The sequence below is a fragment of the Protomyctophum parallelum genome (genome assembly GCF_964188405.1).
Source record: "Protomyctophum parallelum genome assembly, chromosome: 9".
Taxonomy (NCBI): Eukaryota; Metazoa; Chordata; class Actinopteri; order Myctophiformes; family Myctophidae; genus Protomyctophum; species Protomyctophum parallelum.
This window is the reverse complement of record NC_139706.1, coordinates 44,390,171-44,407,929: the sequence shown is the minus strand read 5'-3', so window position 1 is coordinate 44,407,929 and position 17,759 is coordinate 44,390,171. Positions and strand designations below refer to the sequence as shown.

The following is a 17,759-nucleotide window of genomic DNA, read 5'->3' as shown; positions in this document are numbered from 1 at the left end:
AATTGGGGTCCCAGAGATATAATAAATGCCATTAAATGGGGGTCTGTAGCCTAATTCATGTCAAACGTGGGGGTCCTTGAAATGGGATGAGAATCACTTAGAATCACAAAATCTTCTCTTATGGGGTCCCTGGCACATCTTTTCAAATGGTGGTCCGCGGCCTAATTAGACAGTGTCCACTGTCCATTTGGGGGTCCCGGGTCCCAAAGTTTGGGAACCACTGGGGCTCTTCCAAATCACGCGGCTCTGACAACACAGCCACGAACTGCGCATGCGCCGGAGTAGGCTGCAGGTCACATGACCACAGGTCACATGACCACAGCACAGTGAGTGACTTGATTGATTGATTGATTGATTGATTGATTGATTGATTGATTGATTGATTGAAATCTTTATTAACAGTTTGTAGAATTTACAGTACATTTTAAGCACAAACTCAATACAAAGACTGTCAACTGTGAGTGGACGACCCAATTAAGCATTACACTTGTTTACAACAGGGTCCACATTGTTCAATTCATCAAAACATTTAAAGACATACAAACATTTAGAGACATACAAATAGACATTTCTCTGTAGGTAAAGAACAGAACAGGAATTCATCATATGGGAAGCAAAAAAGGGAAAAGATACTATATACAGTGAGGGAAAATGGGATGGGGGGGTGGGGGGGATTCAGATTTTACAGAGGCCAGTTTCGAATTGCAGCCATCCGTAGGTGCCCTTTGAGAGCGGTTTTGAAGGAGTCAAGGGATTCACATGTCTTAATGACTGTTGGTAGGGCGTTCCACATTTTGGTGGCATAGGAGCGAAAAGAATTTAGTCCCTTGTTTGTGCCGAATCTGGGTTGTACATGGTTTGTTGCACTCCCTCTGGTGTTGTGGGTGTGGACTTCGTTTACATTAAGGAAGTATTTAGACAGGTACATGGGTATCTTGGTGGTGTATCGAATCTTGTGGACCAGACCCATTGCAAGATGCTGTACTCTGTCGTCGACCCTAAGCCATCCCAGCCTGTCAAAGTGGGCAGGGGTGAGGTGGGTTCGGGGGGTGAGGCCAAGTAGGAGCCTGACCAGTTTGTTTTGAGAGGTCTGGAGCCTTGTTTTAAGGGCCTTTGAGGTGCTGTGGTACCAAGAGGTGGATGCATAGTCAAAGAAACCTTGTACGAGGGCTCCTGTTAAGGTCTTCAAGGTGTTTTTGCTGACCAGTGAGGAGATCCTGTAAAGGAATCTTGTTCTTTGATTGACTTTTTTGATTACGTTGGTGGCCATTTTATCACCGGAAAGATTGGCCTCCAGGATGGAACCTAGGTAGGTAATTTCATCTTTTCGTGTGATAATATTGTCACCCACTGTAACCAAGAAGCCATCTGCCTTGCTGAGTTTACTATTTGATCCGAAGAGGATGGATTCAGTTTTTCCCAGGTGTAAGGATAGTTTGTTATCAGCGAGCCAGGTGCAGATTCTACCGAGTTCAGAGCTGAGGGTCTTTTCAACCTGCAGTTTGTTCCTGTCCGAGACCAGCAGTGCTGAGTCATCTGCGAACAGGAACAAGTTGCAGTCACAAGCTGAAGTCATGTCGTTAACATAAATTAGGAACAGTAAAGGCCCTAGTATGCTTCCTTGTGGGACGCCACAGCTCACTGGGAGGGGAGGGGACAGTGTTCCGTTCACCTCCACCATCTGTTCTCTCCCCTCCAGGTAGGATTGCATCCAGCTCACTGATGTGCTATCAAAACCAATAGCTTTAAGCTTGTTAACCAGTATGGAGTGGTTCACGGTGTCAAAAGCCTTTTGGAGGTCCAGCATGACCATGCCGCAGTATTTTCCAGCATCCACCTCGTGTTTGATGTGGTCGCTCAAATAGAGGAGGCATGTGTCAGTGGAGTGGGATGTTCTGAAACCAGATTGGAACTCGTACAGCAATTTATTAGTGGCAAGATACTTTTCAACCTGTTCATAGACTATTTTTTCCATCACTTTCGAGATGGAGCTTAGAATAGAAATAGGGCGGTAGTTGCCGGGTTCTAATTTACTCCCTTTTTTGTACAAGGGGGTTACTTTGGCCAGTTTAAAATCTTGGGGGACCTGTCCCTGTTTGATGGAGAGGTTAACTATATGGGTGATGACTGGAGCTATGGAAAAGGCTGAGTCTCTGAGAAATTTGGAGGGAATATTGTCATGGCCAGTGGCCTTGTGGGGTTGGAGGGCACTCAGTTTTTTAAGTACCTCCTCGGTTGTTACCATTGCCATTTTAAAATCATCTTTACAAACACCAAGGTTTTTGTAGAAGGCTGTGATGTGCTCTACACCAAAACGCCCAGAGTGGGAGGGCAGTTTGCTAACCAGCTTTGTTGCAATGTTTGTAAAGAAGATGTTCAAGTGGTTGGCTACATCGAGTTTGTCAGTGATGAGGGTGTTATTCGATTTGATGTTTATGTTAGTAAACCTGGTTTTTAGTTTCCGACCACAGCCTAGTTGGTTGTTTAGTAACTTCCATAGCTCCCGAGGATTGTTTTTGATTTCCTCGGCTTTATCATTGATAAAGTTACATTTGGCTGATTTGGTCATGGCAATTACACCGTTTCTTAGCTTGTTACACTGGGCTTTTAGGTTGCACAGTTTGGTTTGGAGATCACTGTCGAAGCGCTTGCACTTGGCTAGTTTGGACTTGCATTTAAGAAGTTCAGAGCATTTGTTGTCTCTGGCTTTCATTGCAGTCAGTATGTCCGAATTCATCCATGGCTCCGAGCGGGTTTTGACCCTGACGGTTCTCAAAGGAGCCATGATGTTTAGTACTGATGTAAATTTGGTTTTAAAGCCAAGCCATGCTTCTTCGACTAGTGAGCTCCTGAGCACATCGGACCAATCCAGACTCTCCAGTTCAAGGTTAAAGGCCTCACTAGAGTAGGTTTTGAGGTCCCTAGATATGACTGTTTTGTGACAGTCAAACTTTAGTTTTTGTATTTTGCGGGTACAGAAAATCATAAAATGATCACTGAGCCCACATACAATAACCCCTTTCAGAAGAGAAGAGGGGAAGTTTCAGTTTGAAGCAGGTTGGCGTGGCATTGTTAGTTGTGTCCGTGGAGCAGGAACCCGGCACTGTTCTGTTTGTTATCTCCCTGTGCGTGTGTAGCCTGTACAGATAGACAGGTTTTTATTGTTTTCATTTTTATTTGTGTTGCCACCATGAGGGTGTGTGTAGCAGGCAGTGTGTTGCTGTGTGTGGTGGTGTTGTTGTGTCCTGGTCGCTCGCTTGGAGACACTCCTGCTAACTGCACTTATGAGGAGCTGCTGGGGAGCTGGGTGTTCCAGATGTCACAGGGGGGTCGCGACAAGGACATCAACTGTTCCGATGAAGGTATAAACAACATATTACATTTACAATGTACTGCAGGCATTAGAGCGACTTGCATGACATGAACGGAGTACGCCTCGAATAATAGGGACATGTCGAAACTGACTTTTACTTTCGTATTAGGCAAGGTTCACATGACGCTAATTTAAGGTCTACTTTCGTATTAGCCCCATATGTGCCCTCTCCCTACGCTCATTCTGTAGCTCGGAGCTACAGAATGAGCGTAGCCCCATATGTGGGCACATATGGGGCTACTTTCGTATCTGCAAAATGGATTAATCTATGGTAGTCTTCATCCAAAGCTAAAACAGAGTGGACTACAGTCCATGTGTCAGTAAACAACTAGGTCAACATATAGTGCAGAGTACTGCTGAGAGAACAATAGTGCATCAGAAACTGCAGGTTTTTATCTATCTATCTATCTAGTTGCATGGTCATTTGTGTTTGAGAAAAACAAATCTACTAGACAAAACCATTTAGTTGGTAATCTAGCATAAATCAATAGCAAGGTGGCAAGAAAGGATACAGTTAACAACAATAAGTATCAGTGTCTGAGTTGTCTCTGTAAGGTTAATAAGTCATAATGTTTACACACACAAAATCAAAGTCTAATACAATAAATCTTTGTTTAGCAAACTATTAAGCTGTTCTCAATGTATTGATGCACATATCTGGCCCAGTGATTATCAAACATAATTATGAGATTTCAAATTAAAACAATGGAAGTTTAGCGTTTAGGGTTTAGGGTCCATTTGGTTCCTAATCCCCTCAAAGAACCCATCATTGTCCATTGTGCATGGTCTCACGTGAAGGTGAGATATATCATTTATCAGCAGAGAAATCTCAGGACATGTGATCTAAGCTCATGTGAATGTCACATGTTTTAATCTCTTTAAGCGCTATTATCAGAAATACAATGTGAGGTTTTGTGAGCTTGTAGACGGTCTATTTTTGTAGAGTTGGTGTAGAGCATGTATTCAACTAGCTAGCCAGTGCTTACAGCAAGTCTAGAGAGACTCGCTGTAAGCACTGGACCAGGGCTAGTATTCAACTAGATTAGGTAGGGGCCACAATTGTAAGATTACTTTCAGGTCGTAACAAATGCAAAGATTTACTGTTTTACCGGAAACACAAGTGGGGGGGTCCCTGCTTCATCTCTCCCTCAGCTAAAGGGTCCATGACATGAAAAACATTGGAAGACCCCTGGTGTAGTCTACTTTGAAACACAATGAATGAACTCATTAGTTGTTTTGAAACACAATGAATGAACTCATTAGTTGTTTTTTGTCCCTACTGTTGCTGCAGCCACGGGCGTGAAGATGGTGACGGTGACCTTGGAGAAGCTGTCTGTGGCCACAGACGACCTGGGGAACACGGGCTTCTTCACGCTCATCTACAACCAGGGCTTCGAGGTGGTCATCAACAACTACAAATGGTTAGCCTATTTCAAGGTAAACCTCGATAGGAACGCTGCAAGGTGCAAGGCTTAAAGGAGTAGTTCACTCAAATAATGACAATATATTTTCACACCCCATGAAGCCTTGAATTCAGTAATTTAAGTGATTCTTTGGATGAACTACTCCTTTAGTGTCAAAGTAGCAGATCCGCGAACTCGGAACACGGCGCGAAGCGATACGTTTTGATCTTGTAGATCTGTGTGCTACTGGAATTTCTATTTGAACAGTTTGGACTTCGTCGTTGGTTTCCACTCGACGATATACTGTAGATTCATGTAGATGAGTATACAATGTCATTGCATATATATTAGTCTGGAAGTTCTGTGTGGAAGATTTATTACAAACAGATTCCAATGTCTCACAAAGTCTCATTTTGAATAGTATGCTCATTATTCACCCACAATTCTGGGGTGAGCAAAATTTAATTAACCCATTCTGACCTGAGATCAGATTCATACGAGGTTTCCACTGGACACACACTGGTCTGATTAACCCGTTCTGACCTGAGATCAGATTCTGAAAATGTCAGTCGTTCTTTGATTTTTCAAAAATAGCAGACCTACAAGCTCGTAGTGTGCCACTCGGTGGCGCGCTATGAGCTTGTAGAGCTTGTAGAGCTTGTAGAGCTTGTAGAAGTTACCACCCGACAGAGACATGTTGGGATCACTTTCAAAGCCATTTGATGAGCGGTACAAACTGTACAAACACTGACAGCCGTTCAAGGCAAGCCCACGTTTACTTCACCAACTTGTTGTTGCAGCATCACATTCAACATGTTTGAAGAATGTTCTGCTTAATTTGTGTGGATACTCACATCCCTATCTTTATAGAAGAGCCCTGCCCAGATTTTGGGGTCCGATCGATCCATTATCCATTATATTACGGTTATTTGTCATATATCATCTCTGTGCTACTTCAAATCCTAATATGTATGGATTATACCCAACACAATTATATTGTTAATTGCAAGTTTTTATGTGACAGTTAATCGTCAAGTAAATGTCATCCTGCATAGAATGCAGTTGTATGGATGGAGTGAACAGATGGGAGTCATTTCTGGCTTGCATCGGTTCACTCCGTGCCATTTCCATTTCATTCTTGCGGTTGTTTGTCACGTTCAGAGCTTCACATTTTTCCTCGAGTTTGCTTACTTTTCGTTTTTCCACTTCGACTCACATGACTGTTGTTGTTGCAAGAGGAAGTGCCAAGTTCAGTCCTGTCTATAAACAAACCGCTTGGATAACAAACTTGCTTGGATGATTCAGTCTCAACTTCCACAGTTGAGAGACTGAGTCAGTCTTCCACAGCAGACTGGTTCTGTCTCAACTTCCACATTCTGTTCTTAGAGGGTCTCAGGTGACATATTCTATACATACATGAGTTTTCTTACTAATGAGCACACTGTAGGCACATTCTGGTGTGTTATGTTGGTGCAATCACAAGTAGCTTTGTGTGTGCCTGGCTGGCTGGCTGGCTGGCTGGCTGGCTGGCTGGCTACCTGTGTCTGAGCACGGAAATTGCATTTGGTTGGTTTTCAAAACCAAGTGTCACTGTTGTGCAGCCTAACACACACACACACACACACACACACACACACACACACACACACACACACACACACACACACACACACACACACACACACACACACACACACACACACACACACACACACACACACATTAACTGTATATGATTTCAGTTGTAACAGTACAGTACAGTACAGGGATCCCCTGGGAACCCCCACATGGTAACTGTCATTTTTCAACCGTTTCGGACGGCTCACCGGAACCGGCCCGGCCCCCTGGGCGCGTTCCTGGGGGTCTGGAAGTTCCGGGGACCCCCACACGGAGTTGCACCACTTACTTCACACGGGTGTGATTTTTTAACCCATTAAGACCTGAGGCCAATTCTACAAATGTCTTTTATAGTTTCCCGGGGGAATAAAAACTGTTTCTATTTCAGTGACCCATAGAAACAAAGATGTTAGGGGTCTCCCTGTCTCAGCTAGTTCCAGCTCCAACTTTGTCTGTTTATGTTTTGTGTCATCTCTTTCAATTTCCCCTGTGTTCACTCCCTTTATTTTGTCATGTTTCTAATGAACTGGAGAGACTGATACACCCCTGTACAGCACTACCGAGTCCCGACTGTGCAACCGTGCCCCCACGATCCTAGTTTCTTTAACCCATTCTGACCTGAGATCAGATTCATACGAGGTTTCCACTGGACACACACTGGTCTGATTAACCCATTCTGACCTGAGATCAGATTCTAAAAATAGCAGACCTACAAGCTCGTATCGCGCCACTCGGTGGCGCGATATGAGCTTGTAGATCTGGTATTTTTCAATAGCTAAAGCATAACATGATGCCAGCACCAAAATGGGTGCCCGTTCAGAATGGGTTAAGCACTGTTCTTTTTATTTTATTTTTATGTACATTTTTATTTCATTTTTGGATGAAAGGCACAGGTACAGGCATACAAAGAAAATGCACATAAAACATAATTCAAATTCTTTGCCAACTAGCACTAACAAGCACTGCACTGTTCTCTCTGCATTCTATGTATGCATTTACCTTGCTTATTTTAAGGGGCTCTGGATAGGAGTGTCAAAGTGTTAAAGGCCTAAATTGTGTGTTGTCCTGTAGTACTCGGAGGACGGTTCAGAGGTGACCAGCTACTGTGATCAGACCATGCCAGGGTGGGTCCATGACGTACTGGGTAACAACTGGGCCTGCTTTGTTGCCAAGAGGGTGCAGCCAACACTACCTCGCACCTATCCCAAACCCCTGCCTTACCGCAAGGAGGGGCGCAGGTGAGCGGCCTCTCACCTGATCCCCATTTCAGTTCATCATCATCGTCACCTTTATTTATACCCAGAAATACAATTGAGGGCAAGCCCCTCATTTTCAATGGAGCCGAGGTTAAAACTGCAGACGCTGCAGAAGCCTGCTCGACGACCATATTATATACTGTTCAGACTGATATCCTTTTGCTTTACCAATGATCCTAGATTACTATTTCTATGCATTTCCTCAATACCTTGTGCCTGCCATTGCCTGAGATCTCAGTCAATTGAAGCCTAATTTTGATACTGACGCTCACTGCCATTGACTGAGATCTCAGTCAATTGAAGCCTAATTCTGATACTGACGCTCACTGCCATTGACTGAGATCTCAGTCAATTGCACTTTTATAGTGCATCCGGTCGAGCGACCCATAATGCTACTCACGTTAGCCTGTTAGCTTGCTGTGTTGTTAGCACAACACTGGATCGTCCATCTTAGATCGCCTATCCATTTCTTTCAACTGCTTTCTACTGCTAACTGACAGGAAATGGCGGCTTTTCAAAATAAGAGCTAAAAATAAATAAAAAATGGCAGTATTAGATCCTAATTTTTTAATAAATGCTGGCAGTAATTAGATCCTAATTTTTCAATAAATGGTAGCAGTAAATGTGTGTAAATCGCTCTGGACTAAATTGTCAATTGTTCTGATCACTGTTGCCATTTTTTGTGACATAAATAAGCAACCAGGTCTAGGAGAACAAGCCCAAAAGAAGCATTTCAGTACAGTACAACATCTACAAGCTCAACACGTGTAGCATAAAAAAGAAATCTTTAAATGACGTGCAATATTTTGAAGATTTTTGGAACATTCTAAAACATTTTCAGAGGGGGCAAATACATTTGAGAACAACTGGTTTAAATAATAATTACAAAATGCGGTAGCAAGCCCAAATAAGCATCCCATAAAACCAGGTTTCAAACCAGGTATCTAGTCTGTTTTGGTGGCTTTTTTATTTAAGTTTTATGTATGGGGGAAAAAACCCAGTAATGTAATTTGCTCCCTTTTCCTCCAGACTGTTCCAGAGGCCGTACAAACACAACATGGACTTCATCGATACCATCAACTCCATCCAGAGTTCGTGGAAGGCGGTGGCCTACCCTGACCACGAGCACTACAGTCTGGAAGAGTTGCAATACAGAGCCGGAGGACCGGCCTCTCGCATCCCCAGGTAGGCCTGGCACACTTAATACATCATCGTCTCATCGCAATTATGGTAGTTGACATAATCACAATTTATTTACTTTTAATGCGTGGCCCTGCTCCCCTGTGCCCCCCATAAAATGACCGGAACTACTTAATCAATTGATACAGTTGCAACGACTATATTAAAGTATTTCATACAGCTTAAGTTTAAAAAAATCCGAACTATCCCTAACGTTGATTAATGCAATCAGAGTTTAGTTGTTCCCGCATAACTTCTGAGTTTGATGATGATGTCACGTGCATACCCTCTATTAAATCGTTAATCGCAATTATTTGTGTGACAATTAATTATCAACTTAAAATGTGTGATCGTGACAGCTCTAGAACTGCAATGAAATCGTTAATTGATTTATCAAACGCAATATTAGTCAGAAATTAAACGGCACGAGGTACACTAAATCACACAAATTAACCATTGTGGTCCTATGTATTCAGTTCATCAACATAGCATAGAAATAATCACAATTATTAGTGCAGCAATTAATAAACCCCCCAAAAAGACGTCTTGTGACAGGCCTAGACTACTTCTACTTTCAGTAACTAACTGTATTGTCCCCATGATGGCGTCAGACGTGTTGGCACCGCCCCTGTGACGGCTAATCTTAAGAAGATGTCGGCGGCACTCGCCGAGCGCTGGGACTGGAGAGACGTCGCCGGTGTCAGCTACCTCAGCCCAGTCCGAAACCAAGGTGACCATTTAACTCATTTCACACCAGGATTAATTAAAGAATGATTACTATTTGCCAGGATATCTCCCCGTTCAACCCTTATATTGTATTGTAATTGGCTAGCAATATCAGTAGGAGGGGCCTATATTTACGAAGGCATCTGTGCCATCGAGGCAACCACACTTTGCAATTTCCCCAGAATTGTAACCAAAGTTACCCTGTTTAATTGATATAATGATGTCAACTACCTCAGCCCTGTCAGAAACCAAGGTGACCATTTAATTATAATAACTCTCTCTCTCTCTCTCTGTCTCTCTCTCTCTCTGTGTCGCTCTCTGTCTTGCATATTTGTTTTTTTCCACAATATTTAACTGGAACTGGAGTCAAAATAAATGTAATGCCTCAACACCTGAAATTGATTGAATACTTATTAGACAGAAATGTAAAACGGTACGCGATACAGTAATGTACACATTTGGGACACATTACAGTCATACACATTTGGGCTAAAAGCAGAACAAAAAAACTCCTTGTCAGGATGGGGGTGTAGAGTGAAAACCGGTTATTTTCATCAAAGAGATCTGGTGTAAGTACAGGCCTGGGAGACCCCGGTCAAATGAGTACATAGGGTTTAAGTTAAAAACCTTTATTTGATATCGGAACTGTTTTTTGGGGAGGGAATTCATAATTTGTCACGTGCCAAAAATAGCAGACCTACATGCTCACAACGTGTGACGGACGCGACACGCAATCTGGTAGTTCTTCTATTTTCTGCACGCGACTCCACCATGCAAGGGATATAACAAAGCACTTCTAAGCTGACTCACTGAAGTCCATCAATTATGACTCATACTTTCCCCCCCTTTTAAACAAAATCAAGTAATCGGCTTAATCTAATACTACCACATTAAAAGCAACTATGGAACATTTAACTCCAGACAACCACACATGCCTGCCAAATCGTGCGTGCGTGTGAGTGTGAGAGTGTGAGAGAGAGAGACAGAGGACCACTGCAGGGCTTTAAGGTACTGCAGTAAGTACTTGAATAGCCCCCCCACCAAGCGTATGTGTGTTGGAGTGATCACTGTACTTAATTCACCTCATGATCACATTTTCTTTTACATGCCACTAAAGCCTGTGGGATTGAGACGGATCATGAGCCTGGCTCCAGCTTGTCCTATATGCTTCCCATGCTACTTTGGTGGCAGCTAATGGGGATCTGAATAAAGAGTAAATCTATAGTACAAACCGACAGGCTACAAGGACCCACATGAAGATACAAACCGGCACACTTGTAGCTACTAAACTAAGTTGAGCCGACTTCAACTTTTTTTCAACGCTAATGTGAAACATCAATTTTGATTTCACCACTTCCACGCTGCGGTGGGCTCGGGAGGGTGTAATTTAACATTTTCACCTGTGCCACTTGTTCTTGGATACAATAACATCAGATTAAGGTAAGAAAGGGGTTTGTCCAGAATTCTCCTTTTAACCCTTGGACTACCAATCCAATTTTTTTTGTTTGGGTAACAAATTGGCATATTTTTAATTCATCATTTTAACATTAATAGAAAGATCTGATGGTTTGAACAGATCGTTTATTTGCACATTGCATTTGTAATGTATTCTCTCGTTTTGCCACCAGATGGCGGAAACGCACCATTATGCTGATTTTAACAAAAAATAGACGAATCTGGTTAAGTCACTTCCGGTTCAACGATAACATCCGGTAGTACTTTAACCCTGTGTCACTCTCTTGGCTGTCCGGGATGCTAAGCTAATGCTAACTTTTTCATAACTAAGTCAAATTAAGGTCTAATCAACCCCAAAACATCGCAAAATATCACATTTTTTACAGCGACACACATAGAGACGGTGCACGTGCACGATAGCGCACGATCGCGCGGATTTCGGCCATTTTTTGGTAAATTACATCCAACATTACCGAAATTAGCGAAAACATGCTAATTTTTGCTTCATTGAACCCCCGATAACTGACATTGATTGACATTCCGTTAATTCCGTTAACGGTAGGTTTGTATTTTTTAGCAATAATCCGTTTTTTCCGTTAATTGTAGGCCAGGGGTTAATTTAACTTTCCAGACTCCGCCCCTCACTCCCGGACTCTGTTGCAGGGACCCTAATCCATGCATTTATCTCCTCCCGGCTGGATTACTGCAACGGTAGCCTGAGCTAACGTCTTAGGTTTCTGGTCTAGAGGGGCGGGTCGCGGCTCAGATTTGCGCACACCCTGATTGGATCTCATCGATCTGTCCGTCACCCCCGGCCCCTCCTCTCCCCCCTAGTGCAGCGCTACATCACATCATTTGGAGCGACACCCACCCGGAAGGGTTGACTCCCACTTTTAGACCAGAGCGGCCAATGCGTTCCTCCAGGCTTTCAATTTTTGCACCAACAAAAATGAAAGCCTGGTACCGAGGCTACTGCAACGGTGTTCTGTTCGGCCTCCCCAAGAAGTCCCTTACTCCCTTGACAGATTGCAGTACGTGCAAAACTCCGCTGCCAGAGTGCTCACCCGCACAAAACGCTGGCAGCACATCACCCCCACCCTCAAACACCTCCACTGGCTCCCGGTTAAGTTCCGCATTCACTACAAACTGCTCCTCCTCACCTACAAATCCCTCCATGCCCTTGCCCCGCAGTACTTGACTGACCTCCTCAATGACTACACCCCTGAGCGGAACCTGAGGTCTTCGGACATGGAACTCCTCACCATCCGTCACACAAAACGGCGGACTCTCGGCGATAGAGCCTTCTACGTGGCAGCCCCTGCCCTCTGGAACTCTCTCCCCTTGGAGATCCGCCAGACTCCCACATTGAACTCTTTCAAGTCTGCACTGAAAAGACATTCACTTTGGCTTTTGGCAACTAGTTTTGTTTTTTGTTTTTTGTCTTGTTAAGCGTCCTTGGGTTTCTTGAAAGGCGCTATATAAATCCAAGTTATTATTATTATTATTATTAACTCAGACCGTACAAATGGAACCAAATGGACCCATTAGGCCTGTAAATCTTTTTGCTGGGGACCCCCTGGAACCCCCTCAAGGACCCCTGGGAGTCCCCAGACCCAGTGGTTTACATCTCCCCGCTGTGTGTTCCAGGCTCATGTGGAAGCTGCTATTCCTTCGCCACCATGGGGATGCTGGAGGCTCGAATCAGAGTTCTGACCAACAACACTGAGACCCCAGTCCTCAGCCCCCAGCAGGTGGTCTCCTGTTCATTGTATTCTCAAGGTAATGCATGCACACATCTTGGCCAGGGGGATCCTTCTGGGCTCAAACTTGGCAGGAATCCATGAATCCATCCATGAAAATGGCAGCCGCCTGCTCTGATGTCTTCTTAGCCTGTATATGTTAAATCCTAAATATAAGTACTTTTGCTGTATGGTGCATTGCCAATCAGAATGGGCGGTTTACTGAATGGGCAGGTTACAGGACTATTAGCCTGAAAGAACGAGCCCTTTGCAAGGACTAGACGGGTGCCTCCCGCCCCCCTCCTCCTCCCATCCCCTCCACGCAGAGGCGGACTTACCATTGGGCTAGGGTGGGCTGCAGCCCAGGGGCCCCCGGGGCTGCAGCCCACCCTTTTTTTTTTTTTTTTTTTTAAGAAATAATGATCAGCTCCTCACACAAATACATGCATGCCAACTGTTTGGGTAAATGTTTTTTTTCTTCCCTCGATCTCAATGGAAATATTGCTGGTTTAGCGGGACTAAACGATAACATTGAGGGACTAAATAGGACCTTTTTTTTTTGTGGGCGGGATCGGCGGTCACTGCGGTCGGTCAAAAATGAAATCTTTGCGGGCGCGGGGTTGGTCTGAAATTCAACGGGAGCGGGCGGGAGTGGGATTAATAAATCACTCCCGCGCAGGGCTCTATACCAGGGTTTGTCTTGAAAAGGTAAGATATAAATGCTAAACGCAACATGTCTTGAAAAGGTAAGGCATAAATGCTAAATGCAACATGTCTTGAAAAGGTAAGATATAAATGCTAAACGCAACATGTCTTGAAAAGGTAAGATATAAATGCTAAACGCAACATTTCTTGAAAAGTTGACAAAGGGAGAACAGGGGGCGTGGGAGGGCTGCCACTGATGAGTTAAGGTTGTGAGAGCAGTTTCCCCTCTCTCCATTTGTTAAGGTTGTGATGGCGGTTTCCCATACCTGATTGGTAAGTACGTCCAGGACTTTGGCGTGGTGGACGAGCAGTGCTTCCCGTACATCGGGAAGGACTCGCCGTGCGGTGTTCAGCGGACGTGTGGCCGCCATTACACGGCGGAGTATAGCTACGTAGGCGGGTTCTACGGAGGCTGCAGCGAGGCGGCCATGATGCTCGAGCTGGTGAAGAACGGACCCATGGCTGTGTCCTTTGAGGTCTGTAACTAAACTTGGGATGATAAGCAAGAGATAATCAAAAATGATATGTATTACATCTCAAAAAACATTGTTCCAGAGATTTGCGAAAATGCAGATCTACAAGCTCCCGGGCTCCCCCAGAGTTAGTGTCCTTGAGCAAGAACGCTGAACCACTAATTTCTCCCAGTGTGCAGGTTGGTGCCTTGCATGGTCTCCTCCGCCGTGTGTGTGTGTGTGTGAGAGAGAATGGGTGATAGGTGAATGTAATGCACAATCTATATGTAAAGCGCTATATAAATGCACCATCTACCATTTTTGAGCTTGTACATCTGCTGTTTTTGAATAGCCAAAGTATGAAAATGTAAATAAAAAAATGCTGCTCATCTGCCAGTAGACTTGGCTGAATAGGGTCTATGACCGAACGCGATGTGTTTTGAGCTTGTAGATCTGCTACTTTTGCCGAATTTGCATCCTGAAAAGTACCAGTTTTTGGAGGGTTCCACCCGACGGACCTTGTCTCTTGTTTGCAGGTGTACCCAGACTTCATGCACTACAAGGAGGGCATCTACCACCACATCGAAGTGGGCCTGAGTGACCCCTTCAACCCGTTTGAGCTGACCAACCACGCCGTGCTGCTGGTGGGCTACGGCCGCTGCCACATGACGGGCCAGAAGTACTGGGTCATCAAGAACAGCTGGGGCACCGCCTGGGGCGAGAGCGGCTTCTTCCGCATCCGCCGCGGCAGCGACGAGTGCAGCGTGGAGAGCATCGCAGTGGCCGCCACGCCCATCCCGCAACTGTAGAGCTGGACGAGCCAATGAGACGGACGGAAAGGCCAGAAGGGGAGTAATTTCACCCCCCCCCCCCAAAAAATGACATCAATTACTCATCCAATTAAGCCTTGAATTCGTTTTTCCTCACATTTCTGACTGAACAATCCAAAAAAGAAAAGTATTTGGTCAATTGAAGAAATGAGGGGTTCAAGTTTGATAAAAGCAAAGAAAATAAATTGGTTTATAATCCCCAACACTGGGATTACACTGAGCATTATTTTGGACTTACTATACATTATTTGTTTATATAGTTTAGTTTTGCAGTTAATCGTGGACCCATTAATTAATCAAGAAATTCCTCATCATTCTCGGATTTCGGACAAAATGAATTGAAGGTGTCACAGTGCGAGTAATTCTTTGAGGGGTGAAACACTGCTTTAAAACGAGAGAGTAGATTTCCTCTGATCTGCTTCCATGGTTTAGTCAGAGTTTCCGTTGCCCTCCAGGGGAGCTTGTTAAGTTAATGGCCTGAGAATTTGACAAATTGATCCTGTGAAAATCCCAAAGACTGCAGGGCTTTTTAATTACTTTTCTAGGAGGTCTTCATGAGAATGACCACAAATTGACTGTTGTTTACAAATTGCATTTAACCACTCTATACTTCATTGACGGGGTCCCCCATGGGTCTGTACTTACTACTAAGAACCGTCTTGTGCCCGGGTCGAACCAGTCGGCGCCAGCTACGGTGGAATCTTGGCAAGACCGGGTGTGACGTTATCGAGAAGCGCCTGTTCTCGATAACGGAAATTTGTATTTCCTTATTTTCCTAGCGCCTTAAAATTGGAAAATCGTCTTCTATTTGTGAAAGTAAGCGAAGACATGACCTACACACATCCGACAGTTTTTATCATTTGCGGGGTTTGCTTACTTTCCTGCTTGCGCAGCGACAGCTACTGTACATCATGTAGAGTCGCTTGGAAAAAAAGGGACGGCCTTCTTCAGCGATTGGGCTACAGATCGCAGATGGATGTAGCTTGTGAAGCAAGCTTCTTCAATCTGGTGGAGTCAGGATACTGTCCTCTATACCAAATCTCTGCCGTAAATAGACGATCTCAAAGCTCAATTTACAATTTAGGCATTTAGCAGACGTTCTTAATCCGCTAACAACCCAGACGTGAACTTGTAGATCGGCTTCTTGCCAAACATTTTACCCAGAATAAGGATACTATAGTATTAAAGTGGTTAATAGAGAACATATCTGTGTTTTCTTTCTAGTAATCCATTATCAACTGAAGCTCTGAAATGTTGATTCAGTCTCTGACACGTACTGTACATTGCCAATCAATGAACTCCAGGTTTAGTTTTAAATTTATTTCTGCAGAAATAAATTGTTCATGCAAATCCATAAATCCACTTGTTCATCCACAGATGGATATGATTTTTTTTCAAATGTCTGTGAGATGAAAGCTGCCAATGATTGTGCTGGCCTAAGAACTCCTCAAGGAACAGTGTGAAAAGCCTAGTGCACGTGGCTGTGGGTTCCGGGGACACCCCAGGGGTCCTTGAGGAGGGGAGTACCCAGCAGAACTAGTAAATATAGAAACCACTTTAACTGTATACACATCTGACTATTTGAAAATAGCAGATCTATCTGAACTCAATATAGCTGCTCCCCTTGTTTAAATTTCAGTTACGGCTGCCTTGATTTTAAATGGAAATAGATTTATGCTGTATTTCTGGAAAAGGGAATTTTGGCAGGTAGTTTGAGTCCAATTTATTCTAAAAGGGAATTGATCAAAAATGCATGCTGTTATTTTATTCTACCAATTACAACGTGACTACTTGTGTGGTGGAATATCTGTCTCAGGAAAACACAAGGGAAAAGGCTTTTTATTAGTCGTAGCTGCTATTGTCAATTTGTCACATTGGTTTTAGACCTTTCACAACTACCATAATTCCTACTGGGACTCTGGGACTTGGGATAATCTCGTGGGAGGCTTATAAAAAGGAAAGTGTTGTTTTTGACGAGTGTTGAAAGGCGATTGTAACCGATTCTAGTGCCTTGATTTTTCTGCTTTTTTTTCAATGTTAGGCCTAGTGTCATAAATTACATGTCTTCATGATTTGCACTTGTATGTTTTTCCTGTCTGTTTTTAAATCTTTTGAAAATAAAAGGACACCGTGGCAGTACTAAATGGTATTTTGAATTGTATACTGGGGAAAAAGGTCCCTCGTCCGATCCCCGGCTGGTGCCCGACTCCTTGAAGGGCTTCACACACCGTCTGCGAACGCCACGCGTCAAAACAGCCGCCTCCGTTATTTTCAATGAACCTATCCCACACCGGCAGCGTCCGACACTCGCTGACGCCTCTCCTGACGCTCCGATAGAAACCAGTTCTATTTTCCAGGCGTTACCGCGCGGCAACGACTGTGCCGCGTCGCTGCGCACCCGGTGTGTGTTGGGCTTGAGCAAGACACTGAGGGGTCGATTTAGGACTTCTATTTTACTTACTTCTATATTACTAATCTAATTACAGTATTATGATCTGGGGGCGTGTAGTATGTCATATTGCAATTTTGGGCATGTTAACCGTCTTCCTGCCATTGCCGAAGCCCTTCGGCAATCAAAGCCTCAATTTGATAATACACCTTGCTGCCATTGCCGTAGCCCTTCGGCAATTATACTTTTATAGTGCATATGATCGATCGAGCCATAATGCTACTCACGTTAGCCGGTTAGCTAGCACTGTTGTTAGCACTGCACTGGATCGTTCAGATTAGATCGCGGTCGCCATAAGAATCCATTCTATCCGTTTCTTTCAATCGCCTGTATCTCCTATTCCTTGTCCCAGATGGCATTTTTGGTCAAAACAGCGTTTCTTTGACGGCACAGAGCCGACGTTGTGGAGTGCTATATGTACCGGCATTGATTCGATTATGTAAACAAAGGTTGTCTTGGCAACGTAAAGCTGGCAGGGATAAGCTCACTTCCGGTTGAGGCAAAATGTGGCTTTTCAAAATAAGAGCTCAAATTAAAAAAATGCTGGCATGAATTAGGTCCTAATTTCTCAATAA

At 44.0% G+C, this 17,759-nt stretch overlaps 1 protein-coding gene across 1 annotated transcript; it reads left to right on the top strand.

Annotated features, from left to right (window-relative positions):
- The first annotated feature begins 3,028 nt into the window (after positions 1-3,028).
- Positions 3,029-16,940, top strand: ctsc (cathepsin C). The gene is made up of 8 exons (XM_083773694.1): positions 3,029-3,362; positions 4,665-4,810; positions 7,465-7,631; positions 8,679-8,834; positions 9,440-9,558; positions 12,657-12,788; positions 13,697-13,929; positions 14,442-16,940. Exons 1-8 carry the CDS (start codon positions 3,191-3,193, stop codon positions 14,712-14,714), a joined length of 1,398 nt encoding a protein of 465 aa, XP_083629820.1. The 5' UTR covers positions 3,029-3,190; the 3' UTR covers positions 14,715-16,940.
- Positions 16,941-17,759: the final 819 nt, after the last annotated feature.